Here is a 20322-nt window from a genome sequence, read left to right as displayed (position 1 = left end):
GATCATATTTGTTTACTTGAGATTTTACTTTACTTTCATTATCAAATGTTTCATCAAATGCAAAGCATCATTATAGTGCTGTAATCGGGTTTGTCTTTGCTGCATTGCTTCATCAGCAGCAGTGTAAATCAGAGGCTGATGAAAAGAAAGAAAAAATGTGATTAAAGGGATAGTTTACCCTAAATTTAACGTTTACTAATTATTTACTCACCCTTGAGTGGTTTCAAACCTTTGAGTTTCATTCTTTCTTTAAGACTTTGAGTTTTTTCTTCTTCTGTCGAACACAAAAGAAGTTATTTTGAAGAGTGTTAGAGACCCGTAACCACTGAAATCCATCGTAAGATAAACAAATATTATGGAAGTCAATGGTTACAGATTTTCAGCATTTTTCCAGATATTTTCTTTCGTGTTCAACAGAAACTCAAACTGGTTTTTGGCAATTGAAGATGAGTAAATAATGACAAACTTTTCAGGTTTGGGCGAACTAACCCTGTAAGGTGTTTATATAGCATTTTTTGCTATTTAATTTCTGATATGCCTCATATTTTAATGATGATTGTTTAGATTTTAGTCTTTACATTTTGTTTTGCAGTATAAAAAACTGATTAAAGTAGCAATATGTCATATTTTATGCTTTAGTTGTTAGTTATTCAATGAAACCTTTTATCTGGAGCTGCTTCTCTTTGTTAATGGATATGAGGAGTTACAGGTGCTGGCCTACAGTAAAGTAGGGATAAACCTGACAAATCCCAAACATTTATTAAAGGATTACAGTAATGATTCTGGATAAGACAAAAGCACAGTTTAGAAACTGGATTCATGATGTACTCTCTCATTCAATAAATCTAGTTCATTTTAAGGAAAACTGTTACATATTGTAGCTTACAATAATGTGTGTTGTGGAGTGCCACTTACTAAAGTTGTCTGTAATTTAGTTTTTGCTGAATTTTTGTAACCACTTTAAAGCCGCCTTTATTTTTTTCTAGTACCTTATGTCATTCTTTGCAGTATGATTTAGGCTTAAAGATCCCATGAAAATAAAAAAAAGTTTTATTATGCTACTTTTAAGGATATCTGTTAGCTAGTGTGCTTCAAAACAGTGATAAGATCCACTTTTAGAAAATATAAAACTCATAGACATTCAAAGCTTTCAGTTTGTTACTTCCACCTAAATGGATCAAGTTTTTTTTCACGTCACTTTATTCTTTAGTTTCTCATCAAGTCTTGACCAATCAAATGCTCTTTAGTATCTGACATATACCGCCCCTGCAAGACACTTTTCATTTGCTCTTCATTTGATGTGCTTTATCTCAACCACTCTTGCAATTGAGGCCCTGTTTTACACTATTCCATTTTAGTTTTAGAACAGTGTTTTAAAATGAAAACGATCCGCGTCCACACTGGCCTTTCACCCAGAGTTTCTGTACAACTCTCCGTCCACACTATACTGCTGAACACGCACTTCACGTGACCACACACACTCTGGCATGCACTGTATCGTATGCGCGAGTCTGAGCTCCAGCAGTCAGTGGGTGCTTTGAGGACATCTACCTAAATAAGAGCGGTGCACGTCGGACTGTTCATCAAAGATTTACTGCTTGGATGTAATCTCACTATATTTGTTAAACGTGATATTTAATTATTCTTGTTGCCTATATCTAATGACATATTCTCCGACTTTGGTCATTTGAATTTATTACTTGCTCTCAGGTAAAGTGTTTTGGCTTAGCGCAAAGATAAGTTAATTAGGCTACATGTAGTCTACATTGATTCTGCACATTTGAATGATTGCTTACATTTATTTCCCATAATTTATCAACTTATTGTACTTTTATAATAGCCATTATTGATTATTAAAACTGATAATCAGCAAAAGAGAGGACGTGTTTTGTATTTGCAATGAAAAAGAAAGGAAGCAGTAATGTGATAGGCTCTGTTTTAAATATGCATACAGTGAAGATGATGATCATGAATATGTAGCTACACGACACCTCAACATTTTTGGTGTCTGTTAAGTTGTTTATTAAAATGAAAATAGGCAGTTCCTTCAATCATGTTTTCATTTTATTGATTTTATTTTATTCATTTATTTTATGAAAATGAATCGACTTATGCAGGTGATGTGAATGAGGCTAAAGAACACCGTTCCTTTTAAAGTTTTACCCGATATGTCCTCGAGAGTTTGTTTTTCAAATCAAACTTGCGAAGTCTGAACTTACAAGGTGAGGTTGCAAGACTGAACTTTGTGTAGGCAACTTGATATTGAGAAAAAGCCCCAATCAGAGTCAGGCAAATGTCTGCAGCCCGGCCTTCGTTTTTAGATGTCTCCGTTTGTCTCCATCTACTCTAACACAGAACAGCAGCATTTCAAAATGAAAATGGCCTCTTTGGTGTTTTCAAAAAGCTCTGTTTTTGGTGCTTGAAAACTCTGGTGTAGTGTGGATGGATGGCGTAACCGTAGCAAAACTGAAGCGTTTTACAACTGAAACGTATTAGTGTAAACAGGGCCTTACTGAAAGAGCTGTGATAAAAATGTAAACCTATTGGCTGTTTTTTATTTATTTTTTTTAAAGAGGAGCTACTCTGTCCCACTCTTATTTCATTTTTCAGTTGCGATTACATCAAACATCGAATAAAAAGCACGTTTCTAAGCACTTCACGTGACCTTTAAAAACAGATGTGACAACCTAAACAATGCTTTCAGATTCATTTTAATGACAAACTGTCCCCAAATGTAAAATGTTTAAGCCTTTTCGAAGGCATAGCTTTAAAAAATAATGTGACAAGGAACTCTATGACCTTATGGTTTTATGGGGTTGGATTTTTGTGGAAAAGTTAGGGTTTATAAATAGACCTACTCCCTTTCTGAGTGTTTCTGCCTTATTTTAGGCCTGCAGAAGTGAGTTTGAGTGAGAATGTCTCCAAGGCTCTCTTTAGAGAGACACTCGCTATACATGAACAGTAACCCATACATTTTACAGCAGTAAGACTTGTCCAACATTAAGACTTTAACACTTTAGTTAGACACAATTGACTTGGACCTTCTGTTATTTTGACTTGTTCTGTTTCTGCTTTTGTTGTTCTGCATACTGTTTCTAGATATTTCAGTTTCTAATTTAATTTTTTTCTTTCTACAGACAGAGTCTGATATTGACCTTAGCTCATATCGTCAAAAAAGGTAAGATTCATCAGCTGTACATGCAGGCATTTTCTGCATACATCCAGATATTTCCTGCATACATTGTTTTGTACATGTTTTACTCGCATGTGCTTTGTATTAGACTTTCCAAGAAACATCTGCTCAGTGCTTAACAAGACATGCAAACAAAAAAATTCCCAGAAAACTATGAGACATTCCTGCTCTCGAGCAAATAACTCAGCAGCCAAATAATCAGACTCTCTTTGCATTTGTTACAAAATCAGTCATATATGACAATTTCGGCTGAATCGATAAGCTTTTCATTGATTTATGGTTTGTTAAAATAGGACAATATTTGGCTGAGAGATCTATTTAAAAAAAAACTGGAATCTAAAGTTTAAAAAAAAAACTAAATACTGAGAATACTTTAAGGTCTTAAAGTAAAAAAAGGTTGATAGATCACTGTAGAAAAATGTAAGGCCCTTAAAAAGTATTTAAAAGTCTTAAATGCTATTTTGCTAGGTATTACATTTTATATCATTTTTGATTATGCAAAATGCTAAGTTTGCCTGAATTAAGTCTGCGAATATCAGGATGCTGTTTAGTTTATGAAAGCAATGAAATCCTGCTAGATTTGACACCATGCTGCTTTGTTTACTGCAGTAACCAAGGCAACAGAATTATTTCACAGCTCTGTAGGCGCCAACCTGCTGAAACAGCTAGATTTTTATTCAGTATATAAAAAATAATTGAGTTTTGGATTAATTTCTTACATTAGTATATTTATTTATTATACTACAAGTTAAAATCTCACCAGTGTTTCTGGTTGAAAAGTGGTTTTATGGTCTTAAAATGTATAGAAAAAGTCTTAAAGGTCTTTAAAGGTATTGAATTTCACTCTCTGATTCCTGTTTATACTCTGTCAATATTTAAATTATTTTGACTTAAAAGAAGAATTGATACTTTTGACCATAATAAAAAAACAAATACAATGTTTTGGACTTTTGCCAAAAATATAATCATGCAAGATGGTTTTGCTGTCTAGTGTCACATTTCAAACTTTAGATAATTTCTGGGTAGTCAATGGCATTCACTTGACTTAATTGTCTTACAGCAGAGTGAAAGGAATGGATGTATCAATGATCATCATGTCTTAGCTTTGGCATTTTAAGTACATCAGCAGTAATTTTACTCTGCAGATCAGAGTTCAGGTAATTACTCGGTAACTTCATTCCTGTGAACCCCTCTCATGGTGAGTTTACGAAGTTATGCAACACTGCCCTTTTTGTTTGCAATTAGAGCTTGAAGAGCAATGGATCAAGTCATTATTCTTTTAAGGATCAATTTTAATGTTCACGTTTTCCCTGATGTTTTTATTTTGGACACTTCTCTTGAAATAATTCCAGTTGATCAACTTTTTGTGTACTAGGTGGCCTGTTCATTTGTTCAACCAATCAAAGTTTTCCAGCTTAAGGGCTTGGCTAACCTACTCATCAGTGTGTGTGTATGTGTGTGTGTGTGTCAGCGGTGGCTGCTTCTGATTGGCTGATTGTCTGTGTTATGACTCATGTCAGCTGCAGGAGGACACACCCTCTGTCCACACCATCAACATGTTGAGTTTAACATGCAAGTGTAGAGTAAGTAAGAAATGGGGAAGCAAAACACTTTTTTTTCTCAAATGTATAGCTTTGAGCACTAGTGCTAACAGACAGTCTTTGTGAGACTTTTTCAGTTTTATTTATTTATTTATTTATTTATTTTTCAGATATAGCACTTAACTTTGTTTCTACTGATAATGGTGTTTTTATTGCAGCCCTTCAGGTTTTTTATATATAAATAGCAGACATGCACACACAAACTGCGGCTGGGAAGTGGTTGACACTATTTTTGCTGCGTTAGGGACTTTGTCGCACCTCTTTTTCTTTGTGGTTTTTGCCATCAGACCAGTTAGCCTACTTATGTTTTGTGACACATTTGAAGACTACGACTGATCACACTACACAGAACCATTGCAAGATATGCTGGCATGTTCTGCATGTGTGGTTATTTCACGCTTTAGTTCTTCTCAAGTTTATTTTGGCTAAACTGTTAAGCCAGAGGTCATACTTTGCGCTAATTATTTGGGTCTAGCTTCAAAATAATCCACATTAGTTCACTACAGTCAGTGTTTGTCTTTGTGTAAGCTGCATTTGAGAGATTGACAAGATATGTGCTGTATTTCACTCAAACACATGTCTCTTTCTGTAAATGCACAAATATGCTGCTAGTCTTGCTCCACAGAGATTATGTCCATATTCAAGTGCAATGAGTAATTGCTCTGTCACTCGACACTTACATGACATCAGAGCCGTTATGTATTTATTTAGGTTTTCATCAAGCATGCATATTTATATAGGATTTAAAGAATATTTAATGAGTTCTACTTAGGGCTGTGCAATTAATCGAAAATCCGATTTCGATTTTGGCTTCAAACGATTATGAAAAAGCATTAATCGAGATAAACGATTATTGCATCATATACCGCCCCCTTTCCAGCTGTACACGTGTTGCTCTTAAAAGCGCCGCGTTCTTATGTGTGTGTGCGGCACGCGCACTCAGTCAGAAGCATGCGGCTGGTCAGCATTCGGTCTCATTTGCACACTGAGACGAGCAGAGGAGCGCAGACATCTAAAGTCATCTTAACGCGAGCGCTTTAATGGTCAAATAGGTGTCAAAACGCGGTGTTAAGTGATTATTCATATTAACCCTCATTTGTGTAATAATCAAACGAGTTGAGGATCAAAAGACACGTGAAAGAGAAACCATTAAAGTGACAGCGCTATATTCCTGCTGCCACCTGTTTTTATCATTAATCAAACAACAAGGAGAACATCCCTCACTGCTCTTGACTCAAATTTTTTTTGTAGCTAAAGTGTTTTTCGTAGGGTGAAGAAGCTTAAAGCACAGTTTGTTTCATATTTTTATTCTATTGTATTTATTTCTCTTTACTTTGCAGGGTGAAAAATAAATATGTATACAGTTGAAGTCAGAATTATTAGCCCTCCTGAATATTAACAACCCTTTTCCCCCAGTTTCTGTTTAATGGAAAGAATAATTTTTTTTAACTTATTTCTAAGCATAATAGTTTTGATATATCATTTCTAATAACTGATTTCTTTTATCTTTGCTATGATGGCAGTACATAATATTTTACTATATATTTTTCAAAATACCAGCATTCAGATTAAAGTGCAATTCAAAGGCTTAATTAGAGTAATTAGGCAAGTCATTGTATAACAGTAGTTTCTTCTGCAGACAATCAAAAAATATATTGCTTAAAGGGGCTAATAATGTTGACCTTAAAATGGGTTTCAAAATATTTAAACCTGCTTTTATTGTAGCTAAAATAAAACAAATAAGCCTAGAAGAAAAAATATTATAGGAAATACTGTTAAAATTCCTTGCTCTATTAAACATCATTTGTGAAATATTTATTTAAAAAAAAATTCTCAGGAGCGCTAATAATTTTGACTTAAACTGATAATCGTTTTGAATAATCGTGATTACGATTTTTCCCAAAATCGAGCAGCCCTAGTTCTACTGCTGTAGAAGTCCTTCAGTGCTATTGTAAGGCTCTTAAACTAAAACCATACTAAACTAGAACAAAGACACGTGTAAAAAAAAAAAAAAAAAAAAAAAATTTAGGCAGATTATAAAAAATGCTAAAAAAAATACACTTGTCAATTTTACTATAAATTGAACTAAATTAGCAATGATAACTACTAGGGCTGCAACAACAAATCGATTTAAATTACTAAGACTTTGGCAACAAATTTCATAATTGATTCGTCGTGACACAGAGATATTTGATTAAAAATGCTTTAATTGAGCGCGGAGCGGAGTGAATGCACTTTGCCTCTGTTGTGCACTTATGCCAGTAGAATTCGGACGGAGCAAAAAAAAAAGAGCGAAGGTAATGAGCGAAGGAAAGATACATAGCGAAGGCTGAGAAATCTATGCAACCCTAGTCATCCAAGGTGTGGGAGCATTTTACACTAAATAAACAAAAGCAGCATGAAATGAACATTTCAAACTGAGCTTTGGTGCATTGGGTGGTGCTGAGCCAGAGAAAGTGGTCATATTATCACAATTATGCAGTGTTTTTAACCACCCAATGCTTATTTTATGGTTTAGACATGCAAATACACACAAGTACTAGTAAAACAGTACATTTAGAGTTTGTAAAACATACAGGAAAGTAGAGCTGCACAATTAATCGAAAAAAGATCGCGATGTCTATTCGACCAACGAGACTATCTTTATCCAGCATTTCTACGATTCTACCAATCATATTTTCAAGTTCAGGAGAGAAGCAAAGGCGGCTGCACGAGTCTTTTAATTGTTTCTTTTCACCTCCAAATGATGTTGAAAGAGTCACATACTGTATTTATAAGGTATAATTCACCCAAAATGTCATTTTTTCCTCATATAAGGCTGTATTCGCGGCCGGGAAATCACACGTGACGTGAGCTGCTTACCATGAGCTGATACCACAGAGAAGGCGGGCAGGCGCTCTATGATAGACGTGCGCGTGTCTACTTTAGTGAACAGAACCTGCATATGTGCGTAACAGGTAAAGTTATTAATAATATTGAGTTTGTGGCACAGAGTGATGGTTTGAGAGCCACGCGCGAAGTATGAACAGCACGTGGCAGTGAAAATAAAACCGAAAGCGTGCACACCATTTAAATAATCATATCGCATTTTAGAGTTATGATTGCGACAAGCATTTGATATGTTTTTTCTTTCATAGCGAACACAGTTGTGCATGAAAATAAATGTTTACAGCGTCAGTATAACTACTCTAGCCTATTTAATGTTGATTTTACCAGTGAATTAAATGGTCTTATAATGTTGTCAATGACAGATGACAAGCATAGGCCTATATCTCAAACATAATTCAACATCAGAATTATTATAAGTTGGATAGAATTATTTTTAGAAACCAGTAGACCTACACATAATATTATTGTTGTTGTTTAACCATGTTTGAGAAAAAACAAGAATAATTGCAGACTCTTATTAAGCTTTATTTTACATTTATATTTAAAATAAAAAACGTATGCGTATAACTGAGTAGGATAAACTTTTATTCCATAAGAAAAGATGCGCATAAACTACGATGGAAACACTTAATAAAAGTAAATAATTAAAATAATTAAGTTGAGGCTAACTAATTCCCTTTAACCTTCCCTGTCATTTAACTTTGTTTTTTTCCTATGTTTTCAGTTGACAAAATGAGCAGTTTTTGCTTCAGTTTGAAGTTTTGAAGTGACTTTGCAAACGCTAAAAAAATCCTCGATGACATCCATGGCTGTTATCTGTTCAAAACAATAATAATACCTTTGGCCAATAGCAGGGCACACCCTAAAAATCAATGAAATCTCACCCGAGGGACCATATCATTATCATAGATTCATTTCACTATTTACTCTGCCAACAGCAAACACCCCCCCCCCCCCCTATGAAAGCTAGTACAATGTGGAGGGTTGTTAAAGGCGTGCGACTCACAGCTATATTCAAATACACTTGAAAATTTAGATTTTGATCCAAATCTAAGGCTTTTCTGGAAGTACCTGAACTTTAATGTTAGGTGTAAACCTGATGCTTCCATGCCAGACAAAGCCTGTTTGTTACTGCTTATGTGTAAGTGTGGGTGTTTCTTGCACTTTGCCTAAAGGGAAATAGAGAGGCAGCATTTGATCCTTTACTGGCCTTGCAATTTTTTTTAGGGGCAGACAAATGAAGCGCATTGAATTCCAAGAACTGTTGAATCCCCCTATGCCCCCCTCATTTACAGTGTGTCATCTTTGTTTTGCAGTGCATCCTCTCAGCGGGGGAACAGTAGGCCCATACGCTTTGAGCCTCCAATGCTGGACTTTCATGAACAGTAAGTGACCTCTCAACTGGTTGACACATATGTCACCGTCTGATAGTGTCATAAGGTATTAAATGATCTTTTCCCCAAATGTCTTTGCTGAAGGAAGTAATATATTAGTAAGTTCTTGAATTCTTGAGCTACATATGTAACAGAACACTGATCAGACCATTTTCATTAGGTGACCTAATCCAAGTAATGCCCGGTGGTTTCCTTCAGAAGTTTGTCATTACATGGAATGTTTTAACATCTGTTCTGCTGTTGTTATAGTTAATGTTTTATGTGCTTTAGTTCATGTCATTTTAAGTAGCTGAGTGCCAACACCCATTTCTGCCTCATAAGATGCATCAGTTTTATTAGCTCACACCCCAGCATGTCAGGTGATCCCTACAGCCTCTGACTCAAAGTACGTTCCTTTCAGATGTGATCATTTGTTTGCTTTATAGATCAGTTCAATTTTTAGCCTGGAAGTATTGGCTATTTAGAAGAACTCACTTGGGAATTTGTAATGGGTTTTTACAAAAGCCATTGTGGATTTATGAATAAAATAAAGTGCATTACATTTATTGAAGAAGCTGCTTTTATTTGATTTGTTTCACAGTTTAAATAGAGAGCATTACAAAGGAGGATGAACATTCTATCAAAAGCTTTATTTCAGGGCTGTTTTGAAGCAGGTATTCTATGTGCACTACATAATTATCATTTATGCAGTTTGGAATGCACTTAAGTGCGTGGAAGAATAAAACTGGTCCTATATTGTCTTCACCAAGTCATGTGACTGCCAATGCACTCCACTCTAATCTCACAGCCCAAAGTAGATGTACTGCTCCTACTCAGATCTCAGGAAATTTTTTAACATAAATTTTTTCAAATTAATTTACAGTACATATTTTTCAAGCCATTAAGTTGCTTAAGACAGTATCGCATATTATTGTGCTAACCTGTAAATAACTTAATTTAAATAATGGATTCACATCTAGGCATGGGTCGATAACTGTTTTCAAGGTATATCGCGGTTTGGAAAAGTCAAGGTTTTAAAACTGCTCAAATATTCTGCTGTACTGTTCCTGTGGTGTATGTAAGATTAATTTGTTTGTGTTTTCATTTTTTTTTTAAAAGTTCTTTAAAGTTTAAATTGTAAAGAAATCTGTGTGTTTGAAACTAATGAAGACAGCATAAGTCAACTATTTGTTTAAATTATATCGCCTGACACGTTTACTGTTCCAGAATATTTTAAATGTTTCTCAAATTAAAAGTTACTGCGTTCAAAAGGACGTTTTTGTTTTTTACAGAGACATTTAAAAAAGGGCACATTTTAAAGCAGTAATTACAATACTGTGAAAGAGTGATACATTTATCCAATGTTATCATACCGTCAAAATCTTACACAGTCCCCTGTCTATTCACATCTCTGTGATAACATTTTTTTTTTAAACTTTTGATATTTCTTGATTGATTTTGTTCTGATTATTTTGTTGATAAAGAGTATGAATGGCATGGTAATTTATTATTATTATTATTATCTATTTTTTTTACTTTTTTGCTTATAAATTTGTAGTCTGACATATTGAGGCAGTAATGAGTACACATTTAACAAGATTACATTTTTATGCCAGGATCTATTGCACTTCAGATCCTCTGCCATAGTCTTGTTGAAGAAGAAGTGAATATCTATTCTGTCATTATAAGCTCATTCTGTTTTTAATTGTGGCATGTGGTTGTCCAGCTGAAATAAATGTTGCTTATTTCTACAAATAGGCAATATGACAATCTGGGAGGCACAGAACAGGTTTTATTTAAAGCTTCTCTCAATATAATCAGCAGGATTAAGCTTCTTTAGAATCTGCACAAAATATTGTTTCAGCATTGTTATGGGAATGTGTACATCCACAATAGTCAAATTGAAGGATATACATTGTGGAGTTTAGATTATAGAACACATGAGATTTGTGGAGTCAATGCAGAGTTTAGACCAAACAGTGACAGTTTATTATTTGCATGTGTTTTTAAAGCCTGTGACTTTGTATTTCAAGAGAGTTTAACATATTCAAGAGAAAGTGTTATAACCTTTGAAACTTTATTGAAGATTACTTATATTGAATTAATTGTATAGTGAAGATTAAACAGTGTTATTTTACATTTGATTATTTGGTTTCTGTAGCTTTAATTAATAGTGCTAGACTCCTAAGACAACCATAAAGCATAGTTTGTTTTACTTTTATCTTTGCTATCAGGGGGTTTATTATAATGTTAAAGAAATCATACCAATCAATCTAAATTGATCAGTTCTTTCTAAATAGAACCATGTACAGTGTCCAGCATATATAAGTACACTCCTCACAAATCTCTCTTTTCATATTTTATTAGGAAGCTATACAATATTATATTTGTGCAAATACTATAGATTTGTCAGTACTGAAGGCAAATCTGGAGCTTATCTAACAAAATAACTTATGATAACGGTCCAGAAACTAGTACACTCAAGTTTATATGTTATAGAAAATTATTAAATACAAATTTAACAATAAGGAAAAATCAAGAGAAGCAAAAAAAAAAAAAAGTTGAAATTGTGTAGGTTGTAATTTTTTTTGCAATATTATTTGCTTAAATTCAATTGAATTATCTTTCAATTTCTAAATATGTTTGGTGACTAAAATATTATTTTAAAAAGGAAATCTGTTTATTAAATCTGTTTTGTTCAGGTGCACCAGAATACATGCCTATATTCACTGAGAAATGGATAAAAATATTCATTTTCATAATGTTTGCTCAGTTATGCTGAGCACTGTAAGCCATTTAATGAAATTGTATTCATATCACAATTGAAGATAAAGTAATGTAATGTCAGTTTTTTGTAGCATTGTGTTTCCCTAATTAAAATGCTCAGTTTTACTAATCAAAGCGAAATCACTACAAACTTATTTTTACCCCTAAGTAAAAACCAAATTAAAAGTTTGCTTGTGAGTATATCACAAAAATCATTTTTCCATTACATGGTATGTTACGATGGGACACAGAATGGCTCACTTCAGCCTCTACTGCCATGAAATCATCGTAAACATGACATAAATGCACAATATAAACCAGCCCACAACTCTGAGGCAATGGATGCTACCAGTGGAATGAAGCTTCTGTGCAGCTGCTGCCGATTGTTTAAATATAGTGTTTGGTGTTTCGTGTCGTCAATCCAATGACGCTTGTTGTGATGCTGGACATGATGATTCTTTTAGACCAGTCGGTGTCAGCAATGTGTATGTCATGTTTTGGTAACAACATGGCTTGCTTAAAACCTCACACTTGAGGTGCTACAAAAAAGTACTACTGTAGGTACAGAACATAGTTTAAAAGCCCTCAAAATAGATCAGCACCAAACCTAACGGCCCCATATCATGCAGTGGAAATCGACTATAAATGAATCCTTGCCAGCTCAATTTGTCTATCTTTTAATATCTTGAACTTTGTTTTTAGCTTGATCTTTACTGTGCGCTTATGTAGATGTACAGCTTCTTTACAGCAGTATTTAAACTCCATAACCTTAGACCTCAAGCCAGCATATGACAAAGGGAACTTTTAAGATGGGCGAGTGGCACTGAGAGGACTAAATCTTTAGAAAGAGAAAAATTTTTTAGAAAAATCTTTTTTTCCATTCTATAGGTTATATCTTGCCTAGTTTCCTATTCCACTCCCTCTCCACACCTCTCACATGCTCTTCTTCTCACGAATATGGGTGTAAGAGAAGGTTCTGATGGTGTTCTCATAGATGGCTTTATTCATTCCTCCTACTATTTACACTCAAGATTGGCTTAAACAATTCTGATAAAAGGATCCAAAGGTCCAACTTTATGTATATTCTGCAAGACGCCATATCTGTGAAACATACTTTTATTGGACTGTCCAGCCTTTAATGGAAGATAACATATTTTACTCCTTTCTTTCTAAAGGACTTCTTTGGCAAGAGATTACCAATACAAAAATAGGAAATTGTTTTTCATGTGTAAATATAAAGCTTTATCATTTGAAAGCGTTCTTCTTTATTAATTTTAGTTTAAGATTTTTCTATTTGTTTAAATGTATGACACAGTTCATGGCTTAAAAATAGCCCCAGCTGCTAACATTGCGTAAAAAAATCTCTAGTCACCGGTTTACCAGATTAACCATCAAATTTTAGAGTTTGAAGCAGTGATTGAAGAACTGCTTGATTAACTGCTTGATGAATATTCTTGTCTTTTATCCACAGGCCAGTTGGAATGCCAAAAATGGAAAAAGTTTACTTACACAATCCAAGTTCAGAAGAAATAAGTTTAATATCAATATCAGCAACAACATCACATTTTCATGCATCCTTTTTTCAGAATAGGGTAAGTATGCTTTTTATTTGTATTTTTATGATTATATCATTAACTTTTATTTATTTTAAGTTTTTTTTCCCAATGGAGTCTTTTAGTCTGCATTAAATTGATTGACATCACCATTTCTCAAAAAATTGTTGCACTGTTCTTAATCAAATTAACTGTTTTTCGCATTGATAATATGATTTTTTCTTGAGCGTATTAAAGGATTTTTATGAACCGTGACATAACACTGTAGACCAGAGTGATGACTGCTGAAGACCATTTATTTTTTATTGTACACTATTACAGTTCTTACACTTTTACCTAGCAGAACTTAGGGCCCCGTTTACACTAATACGTTTTAGTTTTAAAACGCATAAGTTTTGCTACGGTTGCGCCATCCGTCCACACTTCGCTGGAGTTTTTGAGCGCCGAAAGCAGAGCAATTTGGAAATGTTGGAGAGGCTGTTTTTCATTCTCAAACGCTGCTGCTCCGGGTTAAGGCTGATTTATATTTCTGCGTCAAATGCACGCGTATGCTACGGCGTTGACGCATAGCCCTTCGCCGTGGCCGTCGGCGTCACTGACGTGCACCTCTCAAAAAATGTAACTACAAGTTGCAACGACGTGTAGCGCAAGCTCTTTGATTGGTCGGCTTGGTATCGCTGACGAGTCTGGGCGGGACCGAAAGCCGCGCGAATGGCGCGAGCTGGGCGCGAGCCCAGTGGAGCGATTGTTTACAAGTGTGGAGTCCTGTGATGGAGCTCCGGATGTAAAGTTTTGTTTTGTGTTTACCTCATAGTAAAGTTGTTGCACGTCCTCCGGTTCCTGTCTCAAAATGAGCGATTTTGAGCCATTTGTACATCCAGGAAGTGTTCAGGAAAAGCAAAACAGCAGCAAAGAAACTGGACACAGTGGAACATGAACACCACACTGCCAACTAGCGTTTCAGAAGTGTAATGCAGACCAACAGAGACAGCGCGCAGAAGTATAAATGCACAGCTACGTGCGTTACATGTGCCGATGGTTACGCCGGTCACTTGACACATAAGTATAAACCAGGCTTTAGTGTGGATGGGGAAAACAGAGACATCTGAAAACGGAGGCGGGGCTGCAGACATTCGCCTCTCTGATTGGGGTTTTTTCTCAATTTCAAGTTGCCTAAATATAGTTCAGTCCTGAATCCTCTCCTTGTAAGTTTAGACTTTGCAAGATTGGTATGGAAAACCAACTCCCTAGGACACATTGGGTAAATCTTCAAAGGTAACAGTGTACTTTATAACCTCATTCACATCACCCTGGATATGTTCTTTCACTTTCTTTTCAATAAAATTAAAACATGATTTACGGAACTGCCTATTTATATAAATGTTTACATATTTGTATGATCGTCATCTTTATGGAGTCAGGTAAGACTCTAAAGTAATTCACGCAAAGGACACGATGTACACATGCGTAGTCAAATTCACGTGTATAAAATCAAATTCATGTGCGTAAAAGTTTTATGTTTGGAAAAAAAATTCACTTGCACAAAATAAAAATACATTTTTATAAAATACGTTTCACAAATGCAAAACACCATTTCCAAATGTATAAGAGTGTACAAACAGTTTTGAATGTTTAAATCTTGCGAGTTCATCCTGAATAAGTATGTGCAAATCCCCTTTCACTTACGACTCCCCCTGGATACGTGTGTGTGTATTTTTGAGACTGTCTTGGCAGAAGCAAGCAACTCGCACCTCTCAGCCAATCAGATGAGAGCTGTAGTCGGTGTCAACCACTCTGCGCTCCTTTTGCGCAGTCTGTTCCTCTTCAGCATGGCGAATGGAGAAAGAGATGTGCAGGGTTCAAGCAAGAACTAATAAATTCCCTGACTTTCACTGACTAAAAACTTAATTTACATTAAATCAAATGAACGCAAACAGGCTGCTGTTGCTCTTTAGTTGCCTAATATGTAAAATGTACCCTATCATTCTGTAATAAATATATAAATATATCTCCTTTTCCCAGCAGTTGAAAATCGGGCACAAATAGGGCTGGCTAAAACCCCTCTAGTCTGAGCTGTAGGCTTTATTTGACTGAATTTGATTGACTGATGCAGCGACTCTGAACACAAAACAAGTGCTGTCCAGTTGAATATTCTGATTTGCTGGTGGTCAAGGACATTATAGCCTAATAAAATAAATGAGTAGGCTATTGTGAAAGCGGTATGATATTTTAATCTGGTTGACCTTCTTTCAGCATTAAATGCTGTCTTTTCTGCAGGAGTGATTAATGTGGCATAATTTCCCAAAGTCAAGATATGTTTTTAATTGTTTTATTTTGTATTTAATAATAATAAATATCACTTTTATCATTATCATTGTTTTCATTAGCCACACGTTATTCTGTGGGCAGATTAAAATCCAGAATGGCATCAAACATGTTTGAAATGATCCAAGAGTGTTATTTATATTCTGCATATTACTAAAGAATAACAGCAACCTGTTTACTTTCATTAGATATAATGTAAATTGAGTTTTTAGTCAGTGAAAGTCAGGTAATTTGTTAGTTCTTGCTTGAACCCTGCACATCTCTTTCTCCATTCGCCATGCTGGAGAGGAACAGACTGCGCAAAAGGAGCGCAGAGTGGTTGACATGACTACAGCTCTCATCTGATTGGCTGAAAGGTACAAGTTGCCTGTATCTGCCAGGACAGTCTCAAAAATACACACACACCTATCCAGGGGGAGTCGTAAGTGAAAGAGGATTTGCACATTCTCATTCAGGATGAAATCGCAAGTTTTAAACATTAAAATTTTTTGTACGCTCTTATACAAATGGTGTTTTGCATTTGTAAAACGTATTTTATGAAAATGTATTTTTATTTTATTGCATGTGAATTTTTTTTGAATATGAATAAATATTTTACGCAAGTGAATTTGATTTTATGCACGTGAATTTGGCTACGCATGTGTACATTGTGTCTTTTGCGTGAATTACTTTTGAGTCTTATCTGACTCCATACATCTTCACTGTATGCATATTTATAACAAAACGGAGGCTATAACATAACTGACTACTTTTTTTTCTCATTGAAAGTACGAAACATACTCTCTCTTTTGTTGAATATCAGTTTTAATAACGAATAATGGCCATTATAAATGTTTAACGTACAATTAGTTTAAACATTATAGGAAATAAAGGCAAGCAATCAGTCAATATGCAGAATATGCAGAAACTCTGGGTGAAACGCTAGTGTGTCCGCAGATCTTTTTCTTTCTAAAACACAGTTTTAAAACTAAAACGTATTAGTGTAAACGGGGCCTAAGAGACAAAACAAAACAAAAACCTTAGTAACCCTAAACCTTTGAAGATAATTATTTCAGAGAAACCCCAAGGTGTGACCCTCAAAGAGAGTTGTGACTTCCTGTCAAAAAAGCAAGCACAAAAGAGCAGACAAAATCTTCTTTTGGTTTGTGTGCCAGCTGCTGGATGTGTGTGGTAAATACCACATTGTCTTGTGTGGCACTGGACTTGACAGAAATAACCATCCAAGCTCACACCACAGCTCATTTGATCAAGATCTTAGTGGTGAAAACAACACCTTCTTGCTTTGTAAAGTTTTGATGCGTGAAGCAGTCACTGACCATTAAACTTGCACACATTTATGTCAGTGAAACAGCAGGACGTTGGCCTCGCTGAAACTTCTAATTAAAGCTTTTAAAGTGTGTGTGCTCACACTTCAGGCGGTTATAAATTAAACACAACCCACCTGTTCCTGACACCTGCATAAATCAGTTCCTCTTTGCCCTTGCTAACGGCCACGCAGCCTCCAAATCAGCAGTGTGCTTGCTTGTGGGTACTCAATATTTTGCGCATATGATTGAAATTAGGTGATGCTACATCCATGTTAATTTACTACGGTTAAAGGTGGTTGAAAGTGCTTGTGGTCACATTGGGTTTTGTGTCCAGAAAACAAACAACTAAAATCTTTGTGTAGAAGCGAGTAACATACAAGCTGTGTGTCAGAAGTCTGCAATAATTGAATATGATCTGGTTTTTTGAAAGAAGTCCTTTTTTCTCACAAAGGCTACATTTATTTGGCGAATTATATTGTGACGATTTAACAAAATAGCTTTCTGTTTGAATTTAATTTAGGGACAGTTTATTTAATCATGCGAAGGATATTTTCAGCCACTGTTCCAGTCTTTAGGGTCCCTTCAGAAATCATTAAACTATTAGATTTTATGTTCAAGAAACATTTCTTATGTTCTCTCTCTCTCTCTCTCTCTCTCTCTCTCTCTCTCTCTCTCTCTCTTAGTATAAGTAAAACTATAAAATAAAAATATAATAAAATAATAAAAATTAAATATATAGTAGTAATAATAATAATTATTAATATATAATAAATATATAATTTTCCAAGAGACAATAACAATACTTATAATGCTATGAACAGTGTCATTTTAACTGTCATGGAATCTTAAAGAAATGTAGAGCAGAATCTGTATAACTTTTATTCTGGTCTTTAAAGTTTTCAACACTAATTATAACCATTATTAATAATTCAGCATCTTTAATAATTGAGCACTGTCACATATTAGAATAATTTCTTGAAGTTCAAATAACACCGAAGACTGAAATGATGGTTTGTAAAAATTCTGTGTTGCAAGTTATTTGAAGTTGTACACAATAAGACTGTTGTGCTGTATTTTTGATTAATTCCATCTTTGTAGATAAGACTTTTTTTTTTATAAATAATTTAAAAATATGAATTATCATAGTTTTTTGACTTATCTATTTTTACTAGTAACAACAGTTAAGTAAGTAATTTGTAATATTTTGTGTAAATTATTTATTTATTTTTTTGTTTACTGTGTAAAGCTTATTATATAAAATGTTTTTGTACTTTACTTTGCATCACTATTGCAAATAACAAACTTACATGCTAAAAATTATGTAAATGGCCCCTAATATATAGTTTTATCCATTTGTTTTTTTTAATGAATATGTTTATTTTCATTTAGTATTTCTAGTGTATAAAAGCTTAATAACAATTTTGCTTTTGCTTGATACAGTCTTATGATCTGAACAAAAACTGCAGACAGTTTGAATGAAAACTTAAATCTAATTTCTGATAGCAGATAGTGCTTGTAGAAATGCAGAAAAAAATGTGCTTAATGCTGAAAGAACCTGAGGTTTTTCAATGTTTTTATCATTATAACAGTATCCGTTTCATTTGGAATTGTGAGTAGAGTGACTACACTAGGGTCACCAAATAAATCTTATGGTTGACCCCTAATGGGTGTCTCGATCCCCAAGTTGCTAACCATAATTTTATGTGTGCATATGTGTTTTTTTTATATTATTTTTTTGTTTGTTTGTTTTGTGAATTATCAAGCTAACAATCTTAAGTTGTGTATGTAGTATTGCATGCAGCCTTGCATAGATCTAACACATTGCATCATTTATCCACAGATAATTCCACCTGGAGGCAACACCTCATTTGATGTGGTGTTTCTAGCTAGAGTTGTAGGGAATGTAGAAAATACCTTATTTATTAACACATCGCATCATGGAGTGTTTACATACCAGGTACATTCCACACACACTTAAAAGCATTCTATACTGTACGAGTAAATAAAGTAATCTCGTGGTTTTTGTTCAGAGGATTTGACTGTTATTTGATTTCAGGTGTTTGGTGTGGGCGTCCCCAATCCCTACAGACTCAGGCCCTTTGTAGGGGCAAGAGTTCCAGTAAATAGCAGCTTCTCCCCACTCATAAGCATCTTCAACCCACACAGTGAACCACTGCAGGTACGCAAAACAGCTCAGTGTAGCGTAGTGCTAATAAATCATCTTCTCTTTTACCAATGGGTCATTTTGATTCTTTTAAAATCATGTTTTTATGGATTCAGGTTGTAGAGATGTACACCAGTGGAGGAGACCTACATTTAGAGCTGCCTACTGGACAGCAGGGTGGCACCAAAAAATTATGGGTGAGCAGACCTTTTATTCACTCAGCTGTGCTCATTATTGTAAAACATTGGTGTGGTGCAATTCGTTCTCATGTTCTGAATTTCCTTGATTATAGGAGATCGCTCCTTTTGAGACGAAGGGTGTGATGAGAGCCAGCTTCTCCTCTCGAGACGCTGACAACCACACAGCTTTTATCAGAATAAAAACAAATGCGTCCAACGAGGACGAGTTTATCATCCTCCCTGTGGAGGTTGAAGTCACCACAGGTCAGTTAAAATCACTCTTTTGATAGTGCCATAATAACATTTAAAATACAGTGACTCATTTTTGCATCTTTCTAGCACCTGGTATATACTCCTCCACAGAGATGCTGGACTTTGGTACACTTCGATCACAAGGTTTGCTTTTCCCACTAAATGGTTAGAAACTGTATGCCAGGATACTTAAACTGTTGGAATACTAACAATTCTCTGCGTCCTTTTAATTTTACAGATCGACCAAAACAACTGAATTTGCATCTGTTAAATTCAGGAGCAAAAGATGTGTCGATCATGGTAAGTTGTATGGCTTTAGTCTTAAGATCACTCCAAGGTGATGCCAAAGAACTAGTGGCAGACAAACTAATTGTGTTATCAAAGTTGCATGTGAGCACACCAAACAGACAACAGGCGACTGAAATGAGAATGTACATTATGCACCTGTTTGAGAAGATGTATCTTTCCATACTCTCAGGTGTCAGTAAGCTCTTTCAGACATACAGCCTTTAAAAAAATGGATCATGTGTGAACAGGCCCTTTTTGTTAATACTGGTAAATTCGTTCCGGCAATTTTCCGGAAAGAGAAACAGTACCGGTAATTTGCTGGTATGTTACTCTGTGTGAACGATGAAGGAAAATTGCTGGAAAGAGCACGTTCACGTTTAGAACACACTAACGTGGAATGTCTGGCCAATCAGAACATTCAGACGCATTCAC

General features: G+C 35.0%; 1 protein-coding gene across 2 annotated transcripts in view; it reads left to right on the top strand.

Annotated features, from left to right (window-relative positions):
- The window catches only part of tmem131 (transmembrane protein 131), a 67433-nt gene that overhangs the window by 13643 nt on the left and 33468 nt on the right, over window positions 1-20322 (top strand). For both annotated transcript variants that reach the window (XM_087257349.1, XM_087257348.1), the window contains exons 3-11: window positions 3138-3178; window positions 9000-9068; window positions 13294-13414; window positions 18848-18964; window positions 19064-19186; window positions 19288-19368; window positions 19464-19614; window positions 19690-19746; window positions 19841-19902. In XM_087257349.1, the coding sequence (XP_087113475.1) occupies window positions 3138-3178; window positions 9000-9068; window positions 13294-13414; window positions 18848-18964; window positions 19064-19186; window positions 19288-19368; window positions 19464-19614; window positions 19690-19746; window positions 19841-19902 (822 nt within the window). The remainder of the gene's footprint in view (window positions 1-3137; window positions 3179-8999; window positions 9069-13293; window positions 13415-18847; window positions 18965-19063; window positions 19187-19287; window positions 19369-19463; window positions 19615-19689; window positions 19747-19840; window positions 19903-20322) is intronic.

Source organism: Danio rerio, chromosome 6 (genome assembly GCF_052040795.2).
Source record: "Danio rerio strain M-AB ecotype USA chromosome 6, GRCz13ab, whole genome shotgun sequence".
Lineage (NCBI taxonomy): Eukaryota > Metazoa > Chordata > Actinopteri > Cypriniformes > Danionidae > Danio > Danio rerio.
This window is presented reverse-complemented; position numbering and strand designations above follow the sequence as displayed.